The following is a 27,465-nucleotide window of genomic DNA, read 5'->3' as shown; positions in this document are numbered from 1 at the left end:
GCCCTGGAGCAGCAGCGAGCCTGTGGCGCCTGGGGAAGAGACATCCACGCTGCCTCCATGAATGTGTCTTGACAAATGTTAATTCTCCCAGCTAAAATATTCATGAGGGCGGCTGCCGAGCGCTGCTCGCTCGCAGCACTCCTGAGTGCTCTGCAGAGGCAGCTCCTGTGTTTGCTAAAAGCTTCACCCATCCCAGCGCCCAGGCTCAGCTGATCACGGTGCTCCAGGCAGGATGCAAACAGAAGGGGGCAAGACCTCGCTGTCCCCTCATCATGGGCACATCAGGGCAACATGGAGACAACCACGGCTTGGGCAAGGGCACAGACAGAGCTTGGACACGCAGCTCCCAGCATCAGCATGGCACTGGGAGCCCAAACCAGAGCCACATCCACCACTCCCACCTGGAGGCCATCAAGAAAGCACCAACTCCTTGAAAAGTTATAGAATCGTAGAAACACCTCCAACCATTAATGCCAGGTCCTCCACTAAACCGTATCTTTAAGCACCACATCAATGTCTTTTTTGACCACTTCTGTGGATGGTGACTTCACCACTTCCCTGAGCAGCCTGTTCCTATGCTTGACCATATTTTCATTAAAGAAATGTTTCCTATTATGCAAACTAAACTCCTCTGGAGCAACTTGAGGCTGTTTCCTCTTGTCCTACCATTTGTTAGAAGTGACTGACCCACATTTGGGTACCACCTTTCAGTTGCAGGGGATCCCTTTTCAGATGTAGAGTCTCCCCTTTTTAGCCATGCAAGGCGAGTCATGACCTCCTAAATCCCAGCTGGGGATGCTTGGTGCACACACAGGGCTGGCTCAGCCTGCCCGAGCTGCCCAGGCACCAGGAGAGCATGGCTGGCACAGCAGCAGGGCTTTAATGAGCTTTTTGGGCTTCCTGCCACCAGGCATGAGGCTATTGATAGGGCCACAACGGGGCCGGAGCGCTGCGGTGGGCGGATTTTATTACACTTATAGATCGGCTGGCAGGCTGAGCATCCTGGATTTATTAAATTAGACAAAGGCTCTTGAAAACAACCTCTGTGGGCTCTGCAAAGGATGGACTGGAGCAGTCACCCATTGAAGGGCAGCAGAAGGTTGTGCTCCCACATCCCCATGGAGGTTCTGCTTTCCCTGTGCCATCCAAGGAAGCGGCAGGCATCTTTTCTTTGCCACCTTTCTCACCTGCAAACTTCCTGTATCAGCATCTACTACTCAGTGAGAGCCACTGAGAAACCTCCAGCCATGCACCAGGCAATGGAAAAACAGGTTTTTACCACTGGCAGGGATTCATAGAATCATAAAGGTTGGAAAAGACCTTTAAGGTCACCCAGTCCAACCATCAACCCAACACCACCACCAAGTTCACCATTAAACCACATCCTCAGTTGCTACGTGTCCCCTGCACTTCAGTACTCACACCTTGTGTCCCTGTGCAAGAAACGGGGGAAGATGACCCCAGATGTTACCACTGCCTGGATTCACCAGCCTGCCAGAAGCCATCATCCCCTTTCACAGATGGAGGCTCAAACCTGTGCCAGCACAAGAAGGGGATAGGGCACTTGCCCTGGTGTGCAGCCAGCGATGCAAAACATTCCCCAGATGGACAAATGCCACTTCCCCCAGCCCCACCACAGATTTCCCCACTGCTGACCCTGGCTCGTTCATCACAGGTGCTGACAGCCGGCTCCTGAGATTTGTTTTGCTGAAGGAATTCCCCACGGCCCCAGCTCACCCACCCCAAGGAGGTGAGATGGGTCAGCAAGTGCCACACACACACACACACACACACCTGTCCCTGCATGCCAGCCCCTGAAGAGCCCTCCTGAGCCTCCACCAGGACATAAAACAACATCAGCTCCCCTTCTGCCAGCGAGATGGAATTTTCTTCCCTGGGGAGCAGTTTGAGAAGGGGGTGAAGTGCAGGGGCTGGGCAGGAGAGTTCAGCCAGGGGCCACTTTTAAGCAGAGTCGGTGTTTATGTCCACAGACAGCGAGTCTAAACACTGAGCGAGGCCGGGAGCTGCCTGCAAACTGGCTGGGGGCACCCTCGGGCTCCTCTCCCACCCAGTGCCACCTCAGCCAGGCATGGGCAGCACCCATCCCAGGGGTGCCCAGGCAGCAAGTTTGGGGCCACACATCCCATTTGCAGCCCTGTCCCTACGGGCACCCATCCGGTGAGCGGGTGCTGGAGCGGAGCGAGCCCGGCCGGGGCTGTGCGGAGGCTGGAGCCCGCTTGTCTTGGCCTTATAAGGCTATTTTCGCACTGCTCTTGCAGCTCCCAGCTGCTCCCCACTCCAAAGCAGGGTCGGAGTTGGCAGCCAGAGCCTAGCCTGTCTCCTTCCTGTTAACCTCTTTCCTGCTGAACGGGCTCTGAGGGGTCTGTGCATGGTGGGAACAGCCGTACCCAGTCCTGGCACAACCACCCGTGCTGGACACGGAGGGTCAGCAAAGCCAGTGGTGGTCACCAAATGGGTTGGACCTTCCTCAGCACTGGTGTCTGACCCTTTAGGTCCTCAGCAGCACCGACAAACCCAGGAGCTCTCAGGGAAGCTTGCACCCATGGATATGCACATTCCACTTCCAACGCCACTGGAGAGGAAGAGGGAGAAAACATGGGCACCATGATGGGAAGGACAGCAAGGTCCCACCAGGATGGGGTATCCAGAGGCTGCTCTGAGCTGCCATCCTGGCTGTTTGCGGACCAAAACAAAAGTAAAACGTTGTACAAAGAGCTTGGAGCATCCGCTCAAGCCCTATCCCAACTCTGGGGACCAAAGCAGAAGCCCAGAAATGCACAGGCATTTGCTAGTCCTGCAGTGCCAAAGCCACCACCTTGCAGCCCTGCAAACCCAATAGTTATTCTTTCCTCTTGCTCTATGGGATTTAGATGCATTTAAAACGCAAAATGTCCTCCTTCCCTCTGAGGAGGGGGGTGGGAGGAATACATGATAACAGATCCGACCCCATCTGCTCACAGCTGCCAGCGTGGCATCTACAGGCACAACAGCCAAAGGGGAAGCAAATATCTGCAGCCTCCCAGCAAGTTGTCATGGCAATCAGCCTGATGGCTGAAACCCGGCAAGACCATGGACAGACCAGAGCTTGGTGCAGGGATCATGCCGGGAGTTTTCTGGAGAGGGAACTGCAGTAGTTTGGGGGTGGGAAGGAAAAACAGGCTTCATTTGCATCTTGATAGTTTGAATCTTAAACTGCACTGCTCCAAATTGGCCTTGTCAACTTTATCCTCCACCCCCTCGGTGTAGGAGACGGGTCCCAGGTGGTCCCTGTGCCGCGTGCCAGGCACACATGTGCAGGAGCTCACCACCACCTCTGTGCTCGTGGCCCTCCACAGCAGCAAGGGGCTTCACCAAACACCAGCAAACACATCTCCCTAAGGTCACCCACACACAGAGATGGTCATACACGCAGTGATGCCAGTTTTGGACACAGCTCAGGAGGAGGAAAGCTTGGATGGAGGCAGGATGACCTCTGCCCATGCTGGCCAGCCCTGTTCCACCACAGCTGGACCTGGATTTCTGCTTCATGAGGGTGAGGGAACACGACCAAGGTAATTGCCATCCAAGGAAAGCAGCAAATTAGATCAATCAAATCCCTGTACCTCCCACTAAGTAAACCCATCTCCCTTACAGCCCAGAGGGGAAGGACAGGTCTCATCCCCAGCCCTTCCACAACCTCTCCAGCAAATGCAACCAAGCAGAGGAATCAGTGCAAAGACACAGGGACAGACCAAGTCACCAGCAGCATCACAGCCATGAAGAGCCACCTCCAACCGCCCCTGTCTGGAGCTTTGGATAATTTCAGGCCCTGCAGCCACCCTGATGGGGGTATCTCACCTTCACTCCCCAGCACTGTCAATACAGGCTCTGGTACTGGCACTCAACAGCTGCAGAGGAGGGGAGGACAACCCTGGGGATCAGCAGCACCAGATCCACCGGAGGCTCGGGAAACTCCCACAGGCACAGATGCTTCAGTGGAAGTTCTTGAATCCGGCCAAATTAGTCTGGAAATCTCATTATTCCCCTGCACGGCTCTTATGAGCTTTGCAGAGCTTCCTGCCGGGCTGGGAATACCAGGAGGCCGGGCTCCCAGGGTGCCTGGGTCTGCAGCTGGAGGTGTGAGGGCCAACCCAAGCCAAAGAGCTTGGCTTGGCTTGGCCAACCAAGCAGCAGCCACATCCTGCACCCACACCCCTAGAGAAAATCCCACACCCACTCTGCATTGCTTCCAGCAGCTTCCAAACCAGCTTGGACCCTGCAGACCTTCCCAAAAGCCAAGGTGATGGCTGGAGAGAGTTTTCCGAACTTTGACCATTGGCCATCCCACCAAATGGCACAAAATGTGAGCCTTCTGGGCATTTCCAAGGAGAAAAGTTCCCAACAGACACACACAACTGTTGTGGGGCAAGGAGACCACCCAGCAGCAGCTTAAGCTGGGCTTTGCTGCCACAGGCATGATGTGGTGGAGGCACTGACACTGACAGCAAAGAGCCGTCCTGGCCAGGGAGGCACCACCAGGTTCACAGGCAAGTGGCATCTGGGGTAAAAAGTGCTTTAAATGCCCAGGAAAAAATTGTGACTAACACACAAGACTGCTGGAACTGTTCCAGGGTAACAGCATTTTCTCCCTAAACCTGCTGCTCACATCTGGCTCCTGTAGAGGAGCACAGGGAGAGGAGGGAGTTCACAGCCCTGTGCTGCTCCCAACCCCTCCTTTGGGAGCAGCTGTGCAATCCCAGCAGAGAGGAGCAACCTGGGGCTAGTGCACGTGAGGGGGATGAACACAAGATGTTTCTCCACCCCCCATGCCTGGGATGACAGACTTCACCCCCCACCCTCAGCACTGGCCTGTACATGGCATTAACCACCCATGCAAGCCAAACATCCCCTCCCTCCACACATCTGCTCCATCCATAATCCCTGCTGTCCCTCCCCTGACAGGAAAGCAGCCAGGAAAGTGAACCAAAACCCTAATTATATCCCAGTAGCTCTCCAGCGCCCTGGTGATCCCTGTGATTTTACTGATGTGATCCCAACAGGACTGATGAAATGTGGAGGAAAGGGCCAAGGCTGGGTGTGCTCCAAAACCCCACCTTTCTCTCCAGTCACACCATCACAACAGGTGGAAATCCCACATGAGCTCAGGATGCTGCCGGGACACTCCAAAATCCACCCTGTGTGCCTGTTCCTTCTGTCTCCTCTCCCAAGGACCAGTCACCCACAGCAAAGGGAACTGGGAGGAGAGTGGGGACAGCCATGGGTCACACAGGGAGAGCAGCCCACAGTCTCACTGCAGGTTCCCAGGCCATAAAATCATGGAGAGGCACAGTTATGGCACCTGGAGCCAGAGCACCCAAGGCTTGGGGGGTGCAAGAGCCAAGACCCTCAGGATCATGCCACAGAATCCCAGAACGGTTTGGGTTGGAAGGGACCTTAAAGCCCATCCCGTTCCAACCCCCTGCCATGGGCAGGGACACCTTCTACTATCCCAGGCTGCCCCAAGCCCCATCCAACCTGCCCTTGGACACTTCCAGGGACAGAGCAGCCACAGCTTCTCTGGGCACCCTGTGCCCCCACAGGGAACGATTTCTTCTCTGCAGCCCCATGCCACGGCAGCAGAGACAGGGCATGCCAGAAGAATGTGGGGGAAAAAAAACTCTATGGAAAGTGGGACTTTCCCTGCTTTCCCCAGCTCCTGGAGCACCCCAAGCTCCACGTGCAGCCCCTCTGCCCCTGGACTGCTCCCCTGCAGCAGCACAGGAGGAGCTCCAGAGCACGAGCCTGCTAACACACTCCCACGGAGCAGCTCCTGGATCCCATCCTGCAGGAAGGAGGTGAAGGGTAAGTGAAGCTGCCACACACGTGATTTACCTATGGTAATTTCAACTTTCAGCAAAGCTGTCTGGCTGTTTTATCTCGTTACCTACTTGCAGTCAGACTTCAGTGACTGAAGGGAAGAACCTCTTCTGGAGCTTTGAAGAAACAGGACAAAATAAAAATATCTTACAAAATACTGATTACCAAGAGCACATGAACACAGTGTTACCTGGTCTAGCATAAAGGAAAAACAGTGTTTTGATGCCTTTTTTTTTCTACTTTCGTATCTTGCAGCACATGATAAGTAAATGAGCAAGACCAATAATCAAACCTGCCTGGAAATTCTCATTTTTCACCTGAAATGCCTCAAAACAGCAGAGACAAAGAGGGGAAGACTCCTGCAAAAACCCTACACTTGGTAACCCTGAGAAAAGCTGTTTACAAAACCTCACTGAAGACCTCAGCTTGTCTCCACGCAAGTTTTAACCTGACGTCCCTTTTACAGCCTCCAAACCTGATGAATAATTCATGCCTGGGATAAAGCAGAAATATCATATTCACCAATGCTTACCTAACAGAGAAAACAAGGACTGCAAATAAGTAATTTATTAACCCCAAACCGTGTTGCTGCTTGAACAGAGGGCACAAACTGGCTTTTGGTGGAAAAATCACTCCTGAGCCCAGGCAAAAGCAGGCTGAGATGCCCCACTCTGATCAAGATCCAGCACAAACACGCCTTGTCCTGGGCTCAGTGAGATTCCAGAGGGGGAAAAGCCCCCCAGGAGCAAGGCTGGGAGCTGCCACCCTTCCTCCCTCCTCCTCCTCCTCCTCCTCCTCGGGGGTCGCAGCCGCCCCTTCTCCAGAGTGGTGGGAAGCCCACAACCCCGGGCTCGCCCACGGCTCCAGCCGCTTTCTCAGGCATTCCAAAATTTGGCCGGAGCCTGTGTTTGCAGCACGCCCCCCTCCACGGCTGGACGCCTGCCTAATTGCGTATTTATTTATTTCTGCATTTTCCCAGCTCCCCGCACACACTGGCGCAGGGTTGGGGGGGAAGCCAAGGCCGGCTCCCAATGCAGACCCAGAAAAAAAAAAAAAAAAAAAGAAAGAAAAAAGAAAGAAAACCAAAAAAAATAAAAAAAAGAGGGAGTGCAGCTCCCCACATTCCCCGGAGGGTGGGAGGAAGCCGGGAAGCGCAGGGCTGGCTGGGAAAGGGGTGGGAGCGGGGGGCAGGAAGGGGGGACGCCGGCGGCATCGCCCACCCCCTTTGCTTTGTGCGCGCTTGGGGAAATTAAAAATAGCTGCGTCCAAAGAGTGGCTGCAAGCGCCACAAAGAGCGTGTTGAGCGGAGGCAGCTGCAAGCTATTTGCTGCCCCTGGTAATCAGCATCTCGGCTTGCAGAGCCCCTCAGGCCCCCCCAGCCCCTTCCTCCCCTGCCAGAAGCTGCCGCTGCCTTTCTCCAACCCACATATGTCATGTCAACAATCAATGAATGCAGGATCTCTGCCGGGGAAAAAAAGGGGAATGCGCTTTGATTTTTGGAGCAGTTTTGTTGCCTTGTTCCATTCACGTCCTCGTCCTCCTCTCTGAGCTGTCACTGAGGGGTTTGCAGCACTGAATCCCACCAGGCAATGCCAGGATACCTCATGACCCGCAGCAGGAACATCCCTGAGATGCTGCTTCTTCCAGGAGCAGGGAAAGGGATACTGTCACCCAGCATCACCCAACCTGCAGCCCACGGCCCACTGGTGGTTCTCAGTGACCTGATCTGGTGGCCTACAACAGGGCTGGAAAGAATTAAACCCAACCCCATCCCCACCAGATGGCTGCAGCTGGTGGGCTCAGGGCTGTTCTGCAGACACCTCATTTCACATCCCCTCCCCAGCACCAAGCAACAGCACCGTGAAAAAATGGTGTTTTTGTTGGTTCTTTGGGTGGCTTGGTCATTCATGTGCGGACTGGCACGGCCACCCAGGGACTGGGGGATGCTTGGGAGCCCAGCACTGCCCTGGCTTGGAAAGAGCTGGGATCAGGCACCCACTGCTGCCCCTTCCTCTGCTGCCTGGGGGGACCACAAGGCCTGTGTGAGGGGAACTGCTCAGCTAACAGTGTCATTTCACTGCCAGCCCTGACATCTTCCTTCCTAAATGCCATCAGAGCTTGATTTCCACATTAACCTTTCAGAGTAGATACAATTTTCACCTTCACCAAGAGCCTGTAGCCAGGCTGGAAGCCGCAGGTCCAGGAGTCACAAAGGAACTCCAGCTGCTACAAGTGCCTGTTTCACTCTGCCCCCCACAAACAAGATAAATGCAATCTAAACTCCAGCTCACTTCCCTCGCTGCTCTGGCACACGTCTTCTACAAGAAACATCTTTGCTAGCTCCCAAGGGACGAGGAGTGGGGAAAAAGCAGAAGGATGGAGCCACTTGAACCTGTCCTCGCTGCTCAGCCTAAGAGCAATTCCAGCTTTGTGGCTCGCCCTGCAGAAGACAATAGGAGCTGTGTTGTTTCCAGGAAGGAAACACCTGGGCCAGGTCATCAAAGCAGCTTGTGTTAGGAGGTCGCTGGCTGCGTCGAGCTTTCAACTCCACTTTCATCCTCTTTCTGCCTGTTAACTCCCAAACCTCCCACCACGGACTGTTTCACATCGGGGCCTTTCCCCAGAGGGTCCTGCAGCCACAAAATGTCCTTCCTGGGGGGCTTGGATGTGGGCAACAGTGTTCTCCAAAGCTCACAACAAACCCAGGCACTTTTGGGGCCCCAGTGATGGTCCCTAGCCATTGTCACTTGCCAGGACTCCTGATGGAGCCATCCCTAGAAGAGACCTTCCTGTTCCCTCAGCCCCCTCCCAAATTCTCCTTCTGCAGCTCAGCAGTTTTACCTTCCCAAACACACCAAGCCAAACTAAAAGACATTAAACAGAAGAGGGTTCAGCAAATGTAGCAAACCATTCCTGGAGGAGCCCACGGGTGTCCTTGACAGCAGGACCCACCCACAGCAACTGGGGCCAGACAATTGGAGCAGAGAGAAATGGGAAGACATGAACACCCCAGAAATGTCCTGGGGAATGAGTTCCCAGGGCTCCCTGTAGGTTCATGGATTTTTTTTCCCCCAAATCAGTATTGAAAATTAAACATAACAAATTCATCAAAGATCTCTGTGCTCTGTCCAGAGTCACCAGCACTTGTGCTGTCTCTGCATCTCCTCCAGAGCAGTCACAAGGATGTAGTTTGTGCCATCTCCCTTGCACCCTGATTTCAGGTGCCCCTTTCCTGCCCAGCTTCTCTGAAGGAGAAAGATCTCTGCTCCCCATTTTTCCCATCATTTCCTTTTTGCTACTGCATCATCTTTGAGATACGCACCAAACATCCCACAAAAAAACCTCCTCACAGATCATTGTCCTTCCTGACTTGACTACATCCAGTCTTGGAAAAGAACTGGGATGAGGGTCCCTTCCCTGTCACTGTCTGAGCCTCACACAGTCACTCCCACCCAGCCTTCCTGTCTCTGCTTACTTTAAATTTCAAACATGCTTTGATTCAAGCCAAAAGCTTTTTATGCTAAACAGAAACTGAAAGTCTTGATCTGGCAAACAGAGGCACTGGCAAAATTGTGTCCATGGGGGGAAATCACTGGGGATAAGGGGAACGGGGTTTGTAAAGCCTGGTGCTCCCACGGAGGAGGGGGCAGGGAGGGTTTGGAAACACTTTAATGGCAAAACGTGTGGAAAAAGTAAGGACAGAGAGGCCAGGATGTTTAAGGTTCGTTTTTAATCCCTGCCAATGAATTTCAATTCTGTGCCAAAACTGAAGTAAACTGCTTTGATCTAAAAGGGAGGAAAAAAACACACACACGGGTTCTTAGCTTCTTAAAACAATACAGATGACAAAGGAGGTGACTACAATGAAAATTAACGTGGCACAGCTCTGCTGACAGTGACATTTTTAAATGCCCCTTTCCTCCAAATAAAGAGGTTTTTGGAGGGGGGTGAATTAGGAAACAATAATTACACAGATCTGTGGATCACAACATGAGCAAGCACACATCCCTTCCTCTGATCCCCCTCCAGCTGCCACCAATGTTACACCATTCTCCTTTTTTACCCATTTATCTGTTCCTTCGGTTTCTGTGGCCAAGAATGGGGCCTGGGGCCGAGCAGGTCTCCAGATGTGACCCCACAGCCCTGCTGTGTAGTGCCAGACCTCCCACCTCTGAGCTGGCCTCTCTTCTCCTATTTATACACTCAGCCCAGGGGTCCCACTGCTCCTCTAACCATTCCCAGATGCCAGGCTGGCCTGGCTCTTCATCCCACCCCAGCCTCATCAGCCCCTGGCTCCCTCCTGACCCCCCTCCCTGCCATCACAGCCTGCAGCAGGGATGTCTGCTCCGTTGTACTGAGGTTAATGACATTAAGATCCATCCGGGTTCCTGATTTAGGAGCAGGACCACCCTGTTGTGAGCTCAGGAAGGGTCTGCAAAACCACCGTGGAGGACACAGTCATCCAACCCCAGCAAACTCTGACACTGAGGTGGCTGGCTACTGGTTCAAGCATCCTCCTAGATCCCTTCCCAATGTCACAAAGCAATTTGACTCTAGCAAGTAAAGGGCAGAGTAGAGATGAGGCTCATACATTTCATCAAGCTAGGAAGTGCCAGACACAGACTGAGGTCAGTTTGTTGCGAAATGGGTATGTCATGCCCAGGGATGCTCCTCCTGAATCCCTGCAGGGAAACTAAAAGAGCTCATCCAGAAGATGCTCTCACCTTGGCTCTCATTCACAGCACAAGTTTGAGATGCTCCCAGCCAAGCCTGAATTTTGCCCTGTTTTCAAATCAGCATAGCACAAAGCAAAAAAAGCTCTAAATAAATAGTCCCAGCTACCAAAATGAAGCCTCACGTGACACAAGAATACCACCAGGAAGGATGCAAAACGCCAACCTAATATAAATCCCACTCAAGAGAAGTGGCACTGGGGTAAACTGAGGCACAGCGACAAGGCCTGGCCCCGCACATGCAGTGACTCATTAAGAAGCTGGCCAGGAGATGCAGACCCATCCCTCTGACCTGCCCACACCACGGGGCTGGATCCATCCCCAGGCAGTGTTTGAGGCCCACCTGCAGGCCCAGGGAGGGGCAGGGCAGCGTTCTCCATCCCCACAAACCCCTCCTGCCTTTCCATTCCCACGCAGACAGGCTCTATTTATAGAGACCTCGGCCGCTAATTATAGATCGCAGCAATCAAAACAAAAGGAGGCAAAAGCTCTGCACTTGCCACTCGCTGGCTCTGGCCCCTGAGCTTGGCAATGCTCTTGTGGCAGCTCCCAAATCCCAACCAAACCTCCCAGACCACCCCAGCACCGCAGTGCCGGGCTGCTCTCCCACAGCACTGGTTTCACTGCACACCACAGGGTGTTTTACCAGGAGAACTGAAACTTGTTCTTGGACACTCACAACACAGCAGCTCAATCCCAAGCCTGTTCTCTCCTGCCTTCCCTCAATAAGAGTGGCACTGTCATCCTCCAGCTGCTGCAGAGAAGCACCAGCCCCTGTCATCAGCAGTCCCAGCACGAAGGTTTATCAAACAGCAGGAGCAAGCCATCATCGGGGTGCAACCACGGATGTTCAGCATGGGAAGGCATCCCCAAGTGATCACACAGCCTCCACATCCACCCACAGTTGGGAGGCAGGAATTTCTGCACGTCTGAGCAGGCTCGGCTTAGCCAGGGCTCGGCAGAGCTGGGAACAGCTGCTGGCACCATCCCTGCAGAGGGGAAGGGGGTGGATCTGCTGGGCATTCCCAGTGGCCAGGCTGATTCTGGGTGCCACCAACTGCACCCAGCCTGACAGGGAGACCCCAGGGAGAGTCTGGCTGTTCAGCCTGGTCTGAGGGGATAAGGTCCATAGCCTGTGCAAACTCTCCCCGTCACAGCCATTATGCAGAAATCATTTTGTTTTCAGACTGGAACTATGGCAGAGCAAGGACAGACAGAAAGATGGACACACAGAAAGAAGGTGGCCAAGCAGGAGGACAGACTCAGGATCAGGTCTGGGATATCCCTGGGCAGGTCTCAGGAGGGAGCAGGACAAGCAGAACAGTTCATGCCTGCTTGTCCCACCTTCCATGCCCAAAATGCTCCAACACCAAACTTTACCCATCCCATAGCAAAAGGCTCCCTGTGCCAAATGCTGCTCCATCCCATCACCTCTGAATACCACAGCACCAAGATCTCTGGGGACTCCCTGAGGTCTCCCCAACCTTTGGCTGCACTTTTAGCTGCCCCTCCACACCCCACTGCTCTCCAACCTGCTGGGAGCCAGGGGCAGAACTTCCCTGGCCAGGCACAGGAATGTCTCCATCAGCATCACCAGCCCAGGACTCCCCTCCCAAGCTCACTCCTCCCTTCAATCCCGCTTTTAATAAGCGCAAAAATTGCCAAACCCACAAAATTAATGTCTGAAAGGTTCAAACAGAGCCATTCAATCCCAGCCTGCAACTGCCTGGGAGGTCTCCAGCCAGCTGCTGCCCACCTCCTGCATGCTCCAGAGGCTGCTCTGCACCAAGGCTCCCACGGGACCCCCACCCAGCTCTGCAGAGAAACTGGGGCACACTGGGGGAGACCATCCCTGAGTGGACTGCAAAGGGGATTCCTCATGGAAAAAACAGTGTCTCTGCTGGCACCCCCTGTTACACCTCACCTGTCCATGGTGGGGACAGGGCAAGGAGCTGGCACAGCTGGAAGGATGGAAATGTCAGGAGGATATTTTAATACCGTGTGTCAAACTCCAGTGAGGAGGAAGGATCCATGACAGTCTCCTCTATCTATGACTATGACAAGGCCACACCCTCCTGGGATCTACCACACCTGAAGTGGCCAGTGAGTCCAGGCATGCTGCACATGTGTACCTTCCCTTTCTGTTTGTATTTTTCCACTTTCTCCCTTCTCAAGGGGAAAAAGCCCAACAGGTGCCTGGAGAACTATGGAATGTTCCTGCTGTCCTCTGGATGCTCCCTGGCCTCTGTGGCACAGGGCTGGGGCACTGCCTGTCTGCTTCTGTCCAGATGCGGCGGAATCCGGGGCAGGTCAACCTCCTTAGGATGCAAAACAGCAAAAAAATATTCCAGACTGTGTTTTCCAGCATTCCTGCATCTCTACCTCAGACTGGGGAATCTCCCTACTCCACCCAGACATAAAGCACCCTCCTGTCAGTGTAGGACAGGAAACACCAGCCCAATGCAGAGCCAGGTTGCTGACACTGAAAATGTATTAAAGCCTCCACTGCTCCTACCCGAGACATTTAAATTATTTAGGGCACTTGGACCAACCCCAAGTAAAAATACAAACAAACACAGCATGAAATCTGAGCCACACTCGCCGTGCCTCCTCATTCCACGGTGCCCTCACAGGAGGCATTGGAGGAGGACCAAGGCACACTGACCTCACAGGGAGCATCCCTGCCACAGACACAGGGTCCCTGTCCCACAGGTGTGCTCTCTCCAGCTTCCTGAGCCTCCTGCCCAGGCAGATCCCAGCACATGGATGTGCACTGTGCCGGCCTGCTCAGCCTTGGGAACCCTCCCATGGGCTTCCTGTAGCCGGCAGAATAAATCAGCAGTCCTGGGTGCTCCTGGGATTGACCTACTGGGCTCTTCAACCCCACTCTGCAGCTCACAGCAGATGGGTTTCCCTTCCTTTGATCCCCTTTTACCGATGGGAACAGTGCTGGTGGCAGGCTGCAGCTCCGGGGCGGGCAGGCAGTGGAAGGCGTTCCAGCTGACCTACTTTCCACAGGCATCACTAGGCAGGGCCTCCTCCTCGGACACTGCCAAGGTGATTCACCACAACCAAAACGCAGCTGGCACCAGGAAAATGGGCAAAAAGGAGGGACAACGACCTTGGGGACCCCCTCCAGCACTTCCTGCCAGCGTGGGATCTGTCAGCAACTGATGAATCCCATGCCAGGCAGGACTTGCACGCCTCCGAAACACCCACCATCCTCTGCAGAGTGTCCACTGAGCTCCCACACAAACCCAGCCTGGCAGAGAGTCAAATCCAGCAAGCACAACTCTCCTCCAGCTTGGCAGAGCACTCCAAGGGCAGCAGATAACCCAGCTGATCCCCAGAGCCTGGACAAAGCCGGGCAGCACTCACCATCTCGTCGAGGGCATAGCGTAGCAGCCCGTGCTCGTAGAGGATGAAGAACCGACGCTGCCATTTCTGCAAGAGAAGACATCGAGGGTGGGTCATGGCAGTGCCCACCAGTCCCTGGGCCTTGCTGGGAGCACTGGAGCTGCACATCAGCTGGCAGAGCTCTGCCAAAAGTCTGTGTTTTGCTCACATTACCTTAAAGTTCTGGCAGCCTTGGGCCGTTGATCATTCCCTGAGGAGCCTGTTCAGTGCCTGACCACCCTCTGGGGGAAGAACCTTTTTCTAATATCCAAACTAAACCTCTCATGACTCAAGTTCATGCCACAAATACTGGAGACACCTGAAGGATCCCCAAGCTAAATGCTCTAAACCCTCAGCTTCATCCTGCATGATTTATTTCAGCATCTAGTGCTGGAGGTGACAGGGTGTCATGTCAAGTGTCCCCCATCAGCATATGAGCTTAATTTGGATGGTGGCAGCACTTCTGGCATGGCACTGCCCAGGCAATCCTGGCATCATGCTGGCACTGCTGCCTCTGCAGCTGCACAGCAAATCAGATTGGAGAACTGATCTGGCTGGAAAACTGCCTTTTTTTTTAATGTGTGCCAGGTTGTTTTCAGCCAAGAGCAAAAACTGGTTAAGCAGGCTGAAATAAAAAAGGTCCTGGATTCATAGCCCCAGTGCAGCAATTCTTATCTCACTTTTCTCAGCCTTTGGGCAAAGTCCAGGGTGCTCAGAGACAAGCAGAACTACAGAGGACCTTATGGACCTCCACAAGCCCCAGCTTAGCAGGCAGCCTGAGTTCTGGGGAGACCTGGGTCCCATGTCCCCTTTATGTGAAGCCAGTAAGTCTATGACAAGCTGTGACTCCAAGTAATGACCCATATACCCCAGGCTGAACTCAGAACCCAATTCTTGCTCATTCGGGAGCAATTTTTTTATTACAAACAGCTCCGAGAGCATTTTGGCTGCGTGACAGAGGGTTCACGGACCATTGCCATCCCTCCCACGCACAAGACAGCCCCATCCTGGCAGCCTCAGCTGCAAGCTCCCTGCAAGACAAGCCTGGGGACAGGCTGGAAGTCCTCGTCAAAGCCAGCAGTGACAGGACATCAGCCTGGCCACATCCTTCTGAGCCTCACACCCCCCAGGAAAGCGGGGGATGCTCTGACCCCACAGGGTGCTGATGTTTCTGCAAGGCATGAGAAAACCCCTTTGGGAAGGATCTGAGTGTGTCCTGCTCTGTCTGCAGGTCCCTGCTGCCAGCACTTGGCTTCAGAGCTCTGCAGGGTTACAGCAAATGGGAACCACCACTCAGCCCCTTCGTTGCTGCAGGACCTGCCTGACACGGCATATCCACACTAGGGGATGGGATGCAGCCTCCCTCTAGAGCTCCGGGCATGCTCATGATGAGCTGCAGAAAATAAAGATGTTTTCAAGCCCCAAAGGAAAACTGGGAGCCTTTCTGATAGTCACAGCACAGCTCAGAGTCACACAGCTCACACCCCACCGGCCTGAGTGCCTTCCTGGCAGCATGGCACACGTCAAACAAACCAGAGCAGCATCAAAAACAGCAAAAAGCAACAGCAACAAGCAATAAAATTGCACAATCTGAGTCTGACCTGCACCTGCAGTGCCCCAGGCTGCTGCCCAGCACAGGAGACCTTGCATCCCAGAGAAGGCATTCCAGCCTTGCTGCCGGAAACATCTCCCAGCTTCCTGGTTTGCACAAGGGGATGGGTGCATGGAGGTGTCTTCAGCACTCCCAGGGTCACAGCCACCCCCAAGGGCAGGGACAGCCCTTGCTGCTCCTCCTGCCACCCCCAGCAACGTCATGGGGAGGGGATGTCTCACTTCACTTACCCGCGAGCGATGGACGGGGTTGTCAAAGTCCGTTCCTTCCGGGGCCAGCAGCAGCCAGCCACCATAAATTGGTTTGGCCTGCAAAGAAACAGCAGAAAACACTCACACACAGCAGAAAATGGCTCAGCATGGATCAGCACCACAGGGAATCGATGGTCAGGGACCACGGGGAATTGCAGCAGCCCCAGCACGAAGGCAGCTGTGTGAGCTCAGCCTCCTGCACGCCGGCAAGCTCAGCCTTCCCAGTGCAGGGAACGTGGTGTCTGATGGCAACCCGTGGTGTGACACACACTGTGTGCCAACGGGGCTGAGATGAGGACTCGGGAGGAGGCAAAACCCCAGCCACAAACTCCAAACACAGCTGCTGCTGCATGGCACCGTGCCCGGAGCACCAACCTCCCGGGTACTGCCAAGCAGCAGAGCTCATCCCCACCGACAGCTCTTCCCGTCGCCATCGGCAGCGTGCCTCTACTCCAAAGCAAAAACACACTCCAAAGGAGAGCTCCATGTTTTCCGTTTGTTAATTAAGAGAGGAAAAACTACCCAGCGCTGGCAGTTCTCCAGTTCCCAGCCGCTTCCTGTGCTGTGCACATCCAACTCCTGCTTCCCTGCAGGGACAGCCCCTGCCAGCCCGCTCCCCCTGCCAGCAGCATCCAGAGGCCCACGGCCGAGCACACAGGAAGGTCAGAGCCAGGAGGAGGGAAAACAGCTCATGCAGCCAGCCGGGAAGAGAAAGGGAAAGAATACTCGGAAAGAACCTTGCAGCACTGCTGTATGTCAGTGGAAAAAAAATATCCCGGCTCTTTCCACTGGTGGCTTGGATGCAGAAGTGACCAGGGTGAAGCTGACCCACGGCACGGCAGGCAGGGGGATGGGGATGAGCACTGGGCATGTCCTCCCACGCAGAGCCCTGCCGGCAGCGCTCCTGCTGCCTTGTCAAGCTGTAAATGATGAGCCAACACCTGGCAAGGGCTGGGGCCAAATCCTGCTGCAAGAGTGGCAAAGCATTGCCACACCAGCAAGGCGGCTCCACAGATACCAAGAGAGACCAGGAGGGAGGAAACCCAGACCAGATCCAGCTCCAGGAGACTCTGGGTCTGGGAACGCTGCTTTACACCATGGAACATCCCTGCACGTCTATCCTGGCCCAGCCAAAAAGTCACAAGGACATACACTCCTAGCTCTTCTCTAACTGACTCAGTTAATCTTGTTGCTTTCACTCTTTTCTGTTCCTTAAAGTTTAAAACTGTTTCCAACTCAGTACCTCCCCTAGATTTCTCCTGCCAGTTTCTGTGGTTTTGTAATGTTAAAAAAAAAGTTTCCCCTCTGGAAAAATCCCTGCAAACAATAGAAGAAACTGCCTATGCACCAGAAACTGTCAAATGCATGAAGCACTGAGTAAGCAAACTGGAAACACGCCGGAGGAGACCTTTTGCTGTTTATAAAGTGAAAAGAAATAACAGAATCTCGTATCCCCTCCACAATATGACATACCAGCTCGAGGTGTTGCTCTCCCAGCAGCTGGGAAAACATGATTTGAGAAGACCTTCCTTCCTTCCTTCCCCCTTTAAATGAGATTTAAACCAATGAAAACAAAGTGCTGGGATTGGGATTGAATTTGGGGGATTCAGGGGGGCCCAGGGCACCCCTACACCTGTTCCCATGACCACACTGAGGGCACAGAAAGGCACCTGTGTGCACCACAACCCTCCCTGAGTTCGGCAAAGAGCCCAGAGCCCCCCGTCACCCCTGCCCAGCTCACCTGGATGCTTGTGCCCTGCTCGCCCATGGTCCCCATGCCACCTCCAGCTGCTCAGCACCGCTCTGTGCCCGTCTCCGTGCCCGTCTCTGTGCAGCCCACGCTGCCAACGCCCCACAGGTGAGCCAGGCTGTGCCACTCCCCCGGCACACCCCGCCCCGCGCCCCCACCCACAGCCACCCATGACGCATCCGTGCCCACGCGATGGGAGGACTCTGGAGCGGGGGATCCCAACGCTCCTTGCCACGCTGGGATGTGGCCATGGCCACCCGCGTGGCCTGGGAAGAGCCAAACATCCCAAATTTTTCTTGTGTTTTACAGGCGATAAAGCAGAATTGCAAATGTCTAGTGACAGCCCATTAGAGACCTGTCGATGGGTCGCTGTGACAGGAAACGGGGTCCCCAAATTTCCGTGGGAGAACTTGGGGTGAGTGCTGAGCAACTGGAGCTTGAGAAGATCTTAGGAGTGGCCTCCACCATGCAGGAACAAGATGATAACAGTGACAACAGCATGTGATGTCCCCAGCGCTTGGCACCACTGCACCAAGGGAGCATCCTGGTGATGCTCTGGTCAGCTGAGCTGCGTGCAGGGCTCAGCCCTGCTCCTTCCCTCAGTTTTCCCCTCTGCACCCCAGCACAGCTCCTGACCAAAGCCAAGTGCTCAATCCAGCAAAGCCCCACGAGCAAAAACTCTCCCTGACACAAGCCACAGCACTGCAGCCACTGCAGCCACATCCCAGCCACTCGAGCACCCCACAGCATCCATTCTGTGTGACAGGAGCAGACAGGACCCAGTGCCACACCAGGGACAAAGTCACTGTGAAACCAACAGGGGACATCATCACCAGGGCCAGCAGCAAGCAGCCTTAACCCAGTATTACAGGCATGAAGTCCTGCCCCACCTCAGCCTAGCTCACACCCTCCAGCAGACATTATTTTGCCCTAAGCCATTCCAATTTTAGCTCAAACTGTCTGTAAATAAACACCGAGCACCTGAAATACACACCCTTAACACAGAGCACGGTCATTTCAGTACTGGCATCATAAAAAACCACCAGTGGGCTACACTTACCTTGGCAGAAGCATCCAATTCAAGATATTGAAACCAAAATAGCTGAAAGGTATGAATTAGAGCCAGGCAGCGTGGGCAGCCTGGTTCCACCCATCAACAAATGAACATGCAGCAGTGCTTTTTAAAGCCAAACCTAAACAAGCTCCTGCTAAAACCAAGCAAATGCCTAGAGAGGTACAAGCCTAAATGAAAGGGATATGAATTTAGCACACAAAGTGTCAGAAATAAGCTCATCACACCTGCATTGGAATAGCCATGCTGAAGCAAGGTTTAAAATAAACCCAATGTGGGAGGCAGGTCCGAGGGGGTGTTGGAGCACCAGGATGGAGCTGAAATCACACGTCCTTTCCACTGGCTCAGCTTCCTCTGGAGAGCTCCTCAAGAGGAGGAAAATGCAACAGCCAGCACTGAGTGAGACCTCAGAGCAAAAAATTCCCTCTTCCAAGGAGATTTGTCACACATCACATTCAGAGATGGGTGTCAGAGCAACTCCAGGATTCCCAGGATGCCTTCAACCACGCAGGGCCCTGTTTGCCTCCTGGCAGATCCAGTGATATCCAAAGGGCAGCTCCAAGTAGTTTCTCCACAGATAGAAGCCACACAGGGTGCTCAGGCACTGGGTGGGTGGCTTTGCTTTTAACCAGCAGGTACCTGACCAGAGGCAGAGCCACAAAATGCCATGTGGAAAAGCAGAGTGGAGAGTGGCTGGGGTGGGGTGGAGAGATGGAGCTGGGGTGGGGTGATGCTCACCCCAGCATCGCGTGAGAGGTGCGGCCACTTTGCAGCCCCACAGTGCCCAGTCCCATCCCTGGGACTGCTGGAGGCTGACTCAGGCAGAAACAGCCCCACGTCACTGCTCCGCTTCCTGTCACACCTCTGGGAGTGTCCAGGTATCACATCCCACCTTTGATCCGACACTGGAGCTGGACTGTGGGGCTCCCACAGCACGTCACCTGCCTCTCCTGTTCCAGCCACTGCTTCCATCCCCTCAGCCCACGGGCCTACAGTGCATCCAGGGGGAGGATGCTGCCTGCAGCCCAGCGCTGGCAGCACAGCGGGTGGGAGGAAGCAGAGAAGGAAGCGGCCCCAGCTGGGTTTACACAAAGCTGTCAGGCTGCTGTGCTGATGCTGCCCAGGCATGGACAAACCACCCCAACCAGCTCCACCAGCACTGGGAACGAGATTCCCAACATATGGGGAACTGGGCTTGAAGGACACGGTGCAGAGCCACTCAGCACTTCCCGAAGCCCAGGGTGATACAGGAACCCCTGCACATCCCCCAGACCACTGGGCACCTGCTTCCATAGGGCAGGATGGGTCCCAGGAGCGTGGCAGCCCATGGAGCGCCAGGCCACAGGGCTGGAGGTGGGCTGTGACACCGACCAGCTGCCTGTTGGACAGGCTTTCACACCTCCTGTGTTTTTGATGTTTCCTTCAGCTCTTCCCTCCCCACGCAAACCAGCCAGGCATGCAGGACTCAGCAGTCACACCGTGCCAGCCCCACAGTGCGGCAGGAGTTCATTGCACAGGGTGGAACAGGAGAGCTGTACCAACACGCACATCCTCTCTTAGGGTCCAGACTCAACCCCACAGCAGAGTGCCCACATCCCTGCCGGGGTGCTGGACACCCGGGTGGGCTGGGATGCTCCCACAGCCAGTGCCCACCCACCCCCACACGTTCTGAGGGAAGTCCGAATGCACTGCCGGCAGAGACTCCTGGCTCCGAGCGCGTGGCGGGAGGGATAATCTGTTTAGGCTGCCGGCAGACGTAATCAGCCTGTCTCGGGTGGAGGCAGGGCTTGTTTTGTTCAGGCTTGGCAACTGAGCGGGAAGGGGAAGAAAAATGGATTGCTGCATCGGGGCTTTAGGCTCTGCCTCCAGCACTGGGAGCAGGGAGCCCTGTGCACCAGGGAAGTGATGCCAGGGCTTCCAGCAGCCTCACAAAAGAATGATGTACCACACCTGACCCAGGCTGTGGGTGAGTCCATGGTGGGACTTGTTCCATCACCTTTATGGGTCAGTCCCAATATTCTCCTTCTCCCAGAAGGAGACTCTCTGGCAGCAGCACCTGCTGCTCCCCACACCCAGGGAGCACAATGGGGTCACAGCTCTCAACCAGAACCAGAAAGGAGGGACAGTAAGGTCATCATTGCCTGTGCACTGTCTCCTGATTCACTCAGCTCCCCACAGGCAGGGACCCGTTTCTGGCACAGGTCAAGGAGAAAGTCATTGCAAACACTGTGGTTGCAACCTCAAAATAGGAAATCTGGGCCATTTCAGCTCCGCTCTGCTCTCAGGTTTGCACACCTTGGAGCCATGAGAACATTGCTGATGGATGAGTCGGAGCAGCCGTCACTCGGCAGGAATGGGGAAGGTGACACGTGTGTTCAGGGAGGGAATGGGATGTGATATCCAAGCAGGCGTTCCTGCCCACAGCATGGCTTCGAGGAACTGAGAGACAGGCATCACTTGACATTCTGTGTGCTCCCAGTGGGATGGCAGATGGAGACCCACCAGAGACCCGTGACCACCGCTGTCAGGAGGCTCTGCAAACTGCTGTGCAAACCCATGTTCCAGCAGCAATCCCAAGGGCCAGGATGAAGCCCAGCCTCAGTAGTTAAGCTGCTTACATCCCTGTATCCCTGCCTGTACAACATTTCCCCTCCACTGTCTGTCACCTGGTGACGCCAAACCCCAGTGCGGAGGCTGCAGTGCTGCCTCCACTGAGCATCCACAACCATTCCCAAAGCAAAAACACTCTCCCATCCCCCAGCTCCTCATCCAAGTGGCGTCTCACTGTCCCTGCATTCAGCCCAAAGAATTGCTTTTTCCAGAATGAGAGCTGCCATCCAGGAGGCCATCCTGGATGATGGGGAGAGTCCCCTCTCCATCCATATCCTGCTCTTCTGCCAAAACACATTTGCACAAGGCAGGCATGGGTCGGCCACTGCCAGAGCTGCAAATCCCAGGCCAGGATTTCCCCACCAACACATCTCCCCATGCAGCACAAGGCCAAACCAGACTGGACAGCCCAGACCTGGGGCACAAGGAGCCCCAAGTGCTATTGCCAGCTGGCGGGCACTGTGCATGGCACAGCCCTCCTGGTACACCACTAGCACTGACCCAGGCGTCGGCAAATCCCTAAGGACAGAGCTGCCTGAACAGTTTGCTGTGTGGGCAGTGGGAGTGACCGACCGACCAGAGGAACAGGAAGGGGAAAGCTGAATTCACCCTTCATACAAACAGCCGGCCTCCTTCTGCAAACACCCCTGGGCCCAGGGCTGTGCTCGGGTCCAGGGCTGCCATTGCCTGGGGCAGCTGGAGCAAGAGCTGGCCGAGGCCGGCTGTGGCACGCACAGGGAATTTGTCATGCAGCAGCAAAATGAAGCGGGACAGAATGGACTTTGCGATTCCAGCTCCTCCTTGAGCAGCCCCGGAGCCGGTGCGCCTGGCAGCGAGCAGGCGTATCTAACCACTTCCCACCACCGGCCTTCCTCAGTGCCTGGGAGAAGCCGCAACATCTCTCCACAGTGCTGGAGAGGGGATTTATCACTTTGTCGGGTGCCAGCAGATAAGGTGCGGCGCCATGCAAAAACCCAGCAGCAAGTGAGCGTGCAAAGGGGACGGTTCTCCAGCACCCAAAGGCGCCACCACGTCCCTTCCCTAGGGCCAAGCCGAGGTTCAAGTGCACCCCAAATCAATGCCAGCATCCAACACAGCTTCTGTGTGCCTGCTGCCTTCCCTGCCTGCATGTCACTGTCCAAGGGTGGGACGCTGCCCAAAGGGCAGAGCCACCATGACCCTGCTCTCCAAGCCCCTTGGCTGTGCCCCTCAAGTCCCCGCCCTCCACAGCCACCGACAGAGGCAAATTTGACATTTGCAGAGAAATCTCCCCCTGTTCAGTGCTAATAATCAGTCAAGTAGAGGCGGATTTTTGCAGCATGATACAAGCAGCAGGGAGCAGGGAATGCAAGCACAGGGGCTGCTTTCCAGGAAAATGGGGGCTTTCCCTCCCAAAAAGGAGCAGGGCTGGAGGGAAAAGTGTGGCCGGGACATGATCCCTCACCCTGTCACCCTTTGGACAATGCAAGGAGCCAGGACAACACCCCTGCAGCACAGGGCATCCCAGCCCCATGGATGCAATGTCCCAGAGCAAAGCCAAGCCTGTGACCCAATGCTGACACACTCCAGCCTTAAGGCTCCTGGCCACCAGCTGCTCAGCATCCAGAACAGTAGGAAAGTGATAATGTCCAATGGAGAAGAGATGGAAATAACCACCCCCCGTCACTGGGCAGGAGGGTCACTGCAAGAGGCAGTGGGAAAAGTCTGTGAGCTCTATTTTCTAACTGGGTGGTCCTCTGGGCATCTATGCCATGATCTCTAATAAAAAGAAAAAAATGAGGGGAAAAAAAGACACTGGTAGCTGGAAAGACGTCCTCAAATTCCTCTATCTGTGCCAGTCCCCACGCCCCGAGAGAGCAAATGCATGGAGAAAATTGAAAGCAACTGCTTTACACTCTGCTCTTTTTCCAATTCAGGCCAGGCCAATTTTTAGGTTAATTCCTAGCCTGTCCCATGTTGTGGGGAGCTTCATCTCACACACCAAGGCAATATGTGTCCAGACGTGGATTGGCCTGGAGCAGCCAGCATGGACAGCAGGGATGCCACAGGGACACTCCCTGAGAGCCTTGGGTGGCTCCTTGGGAAGAGGGTCCCACTGGACAGGCTGGCTTTCTCTTGGGAGACAGGAGGACACCCTGGGAACCATCCCTCTTCTCAGGGCAGATTGTGGAAAGCTGAGTTCCATATGACGTTTGCAGGTGGTTACAGGGGGACTGTGCAGTGCCAGCATGGGCATGTCTTGCCAGGAAAGTGGAAATTCCCACAAAAAGGGAATTTCTCCCTGCATGGGAAAGGAGACAAGCTGACAACAGGTGGGTGGCACAGCCAGAAAAGAGCCACCAACAGCACCGTGTCTGCCAGCAGCCAGATCCTGCCACCACACAGGATCAAGGGATCTGACAGCCCTCGACCCACAGCAACAGATTTTCCCAAAGGGAGAACAGCCGTGCTGACTGACCCAGTTTTTCTCATGCTGTATGGGCACCCCAGAAGGTCAGACAGAGAGGGGGGCAAGGGCACATCACCTCCCACCTGCAGCCTGGGGAGGGGATAGTCACATCTCCAACAGGTGGTGGGACCACATGTAGCTGCCCCAAATCACAGCGAGCCCTGTCCGGCAGTGCAGCCACGCACAAAAACAACTCGTGAACGCAGCGCTCCCGGGATTAGGGACTTAGCGTCCGCACAGCCCTTTGAAGTTGGAAGCGCTAAGTCTGATTATTATTAGAGAGCTCCAGCTCATTAATCCTGATGTTTGGGGCTGGATTTCCCCCCTCCCAGCCCCATTCCTAAGCTGGTTCCCGAGTATGACGGAAATCCACTACTACCACTAAATATTTGTGACTCTTTGCAAACACACACTGGGTCTCTACCCCAAGCAGCTCCAGCGCCCTGCAGCACCTCAGGAAACAGCAGGGGCAGCTCCTGACACCCACACAGGTATTTTTATCTAATAAAAATCCAAAAGAGACACGAGTGCGTAAGTGTGAAGTACCTTCACCTTTCTTCCAAGCCAAGTACAAAGGTCAGATGACTCCAAAAGACTTTTCTAGCCTGGCTCTAGGTAATCACCAACACTGTCCCTGTCCATGGGGTGAACAGGATGCACTGGGCACCGAGCCCCCATGCTGTTGAATGGGACCCCTCAACCCAACCCAAGCTTAAAATGTTTGAGTTAAAAAGGCAGAAACATTTGGAGCTGTTAAATGAACCGTTATTCCTGGGTGTGCTCCGGAGCGAGCACACTGCCACATCCGGCAAGGCTTCGAAAGGGGGCACAAACCGGGAGGGAAGGCAGGCAGGGTGGCGGGGAAGCACCGGGGTGGCCGCGGTCGGGGCACGGGGAGCTGCGGGCAGGGCGGGCGGTGCGTGCGTGCATCACACGCTACCACAGCCACCATCTTATCTGAGAAGCGGGATTACTTCACCCCAGCTGCAAAGGGAGAAACCGAGCAGATTTGCGCCGTTTTCCCAACCGGAGCCCCCCGCGCAGGGCCTGGAGCCGGCCACGGGGCTGACCCCGACCCCATGGGAACCGGACGCGGGGGCAAACCCGCAGGGCCACCCACCAGCCCGACGGGAACAAAGCCAACGAGGGGCTGCCAGAAACACGTCCCTGGGTCCCCGGAGAGGTGGGTGGGCGCCGTGGCACGGCAGGCAGGCACTACGGTGAGCTGCCTGCGATGCTCTGAGCCCCCCAACAAAAGTCAGTCAGCTCCGCACCAGGAGGCAGCGCGATCCCCGGGCAGCGGGAAGGGGCCGGCCGGGAGCGGGGGGCTCTTCCCGAGCCCCCTCCGGGACGGCTCCTTTGTCTGGGCACGGCCGCGACGCTCCGCGCCGCCCGCCCCTTTCCCGCACACACCACGGCATTTTTTTCCAGTTACATTTTTTCCATATTAGCCCTCAGATTTCACGATGCCCCCCCCTCCTCCGCCGCCCCCCCAGCGAGCGCAGCAATATGTCTGATCTCATTGCCATAATAGGATCGGGAGCGGGGATGGCAGCCCTGGCCCAGAAAGGTGTGGGAGGAGGAAGGGCGGCCCCGTTCCCCCCTCCCCAACACCATGGAGGGGGCCCCGCACCCCAAAAATGCCGCCCATGCCCCAAACACCCCCTGCCATGGGAGCGCCAGCCTTGGGCCTGCGTGAGGCCTGGGAGGAAGAGGAGGAAGAGGAGGAAGAGGAGGAAGAGGAGGAAGAGGAGGAAGAGGAGGAAGAGGAGGAAGAGGAGGAAGAGGAGGAAGAGGAGGAAGAGGAGGAAGAGGAGGAAGAGGAGGAAGAGGAGGAAGAGGAGGAAGAGGAGGAAGAGGAGGAAGAGGAGGAAGGCCCAGCCCTGGTAGCCCCCCAGCGCTGAACCCTCTCCAAAAAGCATCTGGGGTCCCCTCCCCATGTCCCCGCGAAAGCAGCGGGTTGAAGGGCAGGGGGGTCATATCCGGCACGTCCAGGAGGGGACGTTTTGTTTTTAACCGAGTTTTTCCCAGGACTTTCTGGATCGCCTGACGGAGCTCACAGGATACCCCCACCTGCTGCCGTGCACCCCAGGAAGGGACGGGATCACCCCAAGTGCTGGTGTGGGGTCCCAAATGGCCTCAGGGGGTGAGGTGGCGCTGGGGTGAGCCGTGGGACCAGCGGGCACTATGGTTGCTCTGTGGGACACCTGGGAATCTGTGGGGTCAGCAGGCATCCCATGGGATCTCTGGACATCCTATGGGAGCAGAGAGCACCCAAAGTGCTCCTGGACATCCCAGGGGCTTTGCAAATACTTGTGAGTCTCTGTGCTGTCTACAGGGTCAGCAGGCACCCCAAGAGACCACAGGATACACACGGGACCAGCAGGCACACGCTGGAACCACTGGATACCCTATGGCACCAGAGAGCAACCATGAGGCTCCTGGACACCCCATGGGATCCACAAACACTTGTGGGTCCCCGTGCTATCCGTGGGCTCAGCAGGCACCCCACGGGATCATGCACCAGCAATGGGGTCAGCAGACACCCCATGGGACTCCTGGACACTTTATGGGACCAGAGTGCACCAGTGGGGCTCCTGAACACCCCAGAGAATCCACAGATACCCGTGGGTCCCTGGGCTATCTGTAGGATCAGACAAGAAATCAAACACCCCATGGTGTTTGATCAAACACCTGAGATACCCTATGGGACCAGGGAGCACCCTTGGAGCTCCACAACAACCCATGTAATATAGGGATACCTGTAGATCACTGTGCTATCCACGGGACACCACAGCATCCCTGACCAGATCCCACAGTACCTGTGGGAGCAGCAGGCACCCACAGGACCCTACAATGTCTGCGTCCAGCAGTAATCCCGTGGGATCCCTGGGGATCCCATGGGATCCTGTGCGAACCATGGGGACAGCAGGCACGCGTGGCACCCTGTTCTATCCGTGGAACCCCAGGACATCCATGGGACCCTATCCTATCCATCGGATCCTAAGCTATCCACTGGGACACCCATGGGACCCTAAACTACCCAGGGGGCTCCCAAAGTACCTGAGGGACGCCAGGCTACCCACAGGGCCCGCGGACACCGCACGGAGACCCAGGGGGCCCAAGGGGCGGGCAGGGGGGCGGGACGCCGGGGTGGATTTTGGGGGAAAAACAGTGGGGTTTGGGGGCAAGATCCCACCTGGTTGAGATCCTCGTCGTTGAGCAGGTGGGACTCGCGCGGTTTGAAGCAGTTCTGGCACTTGCTCTTGTTGAAGATGTTGGCCTGGAACTTCCTGCAGGGATTGTCCTTGGCGGCCATGGCGCGGCCCGCGCCCGCTCAGCGCCCGCTCAGCGCCCCGCGGAGCGCCCGCCCGCCGCCGCGCCCATCGCCGCCGCCCCGCGCCCGCGGGGGGCGTCACGCGAACGCAAAAACCAACACAGAACCCCAACGAACGCAGCAGGAAAAAAAATCAAAACAGGGAGCGAAGCGCAGGGCGGCCGCCTCTGCTGCGGCTCAGCAGGCTCGCATGGCCGGGCGGCGGCGGAGGGCGGAGGGGCGGCGCTGCCCGCGCCGTGCGGGGCCGGGCGGGACCGTGAGGGGCGGCGCGGGGGTCGGTGCGGTGCGGGGCCGGGGGCCGGCGCGGGGCGGGCCGGGCGTGCGGGCGCTGCGGGAGCCGCTCCCGACTGCGCCGCCCGCAAAGTTTCCAGCGCCGCA

General features: G+C 55.7%; 1 protein-coding gene across 6 annotated transcripts in view; it reads right to left on the bottom strand.

Annotated features, from left to right (window-relative positions):
• Positions 1–27,465, bottom strand: part of MPRIP (myosin phosphatase Rho interacting protein) — a 73,541-nt gene extending 46,076 nt beyond the window's left edge. For 2 of the 6 annotated variants that reach the window (XM_063414633.1, XM_063414634.1), the window contains exons 1-3: positions 26,950–27,465; positions 15,849–15,926; positions 13,989–14,054 (exon numbers count right to left, since the gene is read on the bottom strand). In XM_063414633.1, coding sequence (XP_063270703.1) covers positions 13,989–14,054; positions 15,849–15,926; positions 26,950–27,069 — 264 coding nt within the window. In that variant the 5' untranslated portion in view covers positions 27,070–27,465. The remainder of the gene's footprint in view (positions 1–13,988; positions 14,055–15,848; positions 15,927–26,949) is intronic. The other 4 variants (XM_063414635.1, XM_063414636.1, XM_063414637.1 and 1 more) reach the window with 3 other exon arrangements.

Source organism: Prinia subflava, chromosome 17 (assembly GCF_021018805.1).
Source record: "Prinia subflava isolate CZ2003 ecotype Zambia chromosome 17, Cam_Psub_1.2, whole genome shotgun sequence".
Classification (NCBI taxonomy): Eukaryota; Metazoa; Chordata; class Aves; order Passeriformes; family Cisticolidae; genus Prinia; species Prinia subflava.
Note: the sequence above shows the minus strand (reverse complement) of the source record. Positions and strands in the feature narration are given on the sequence as shown.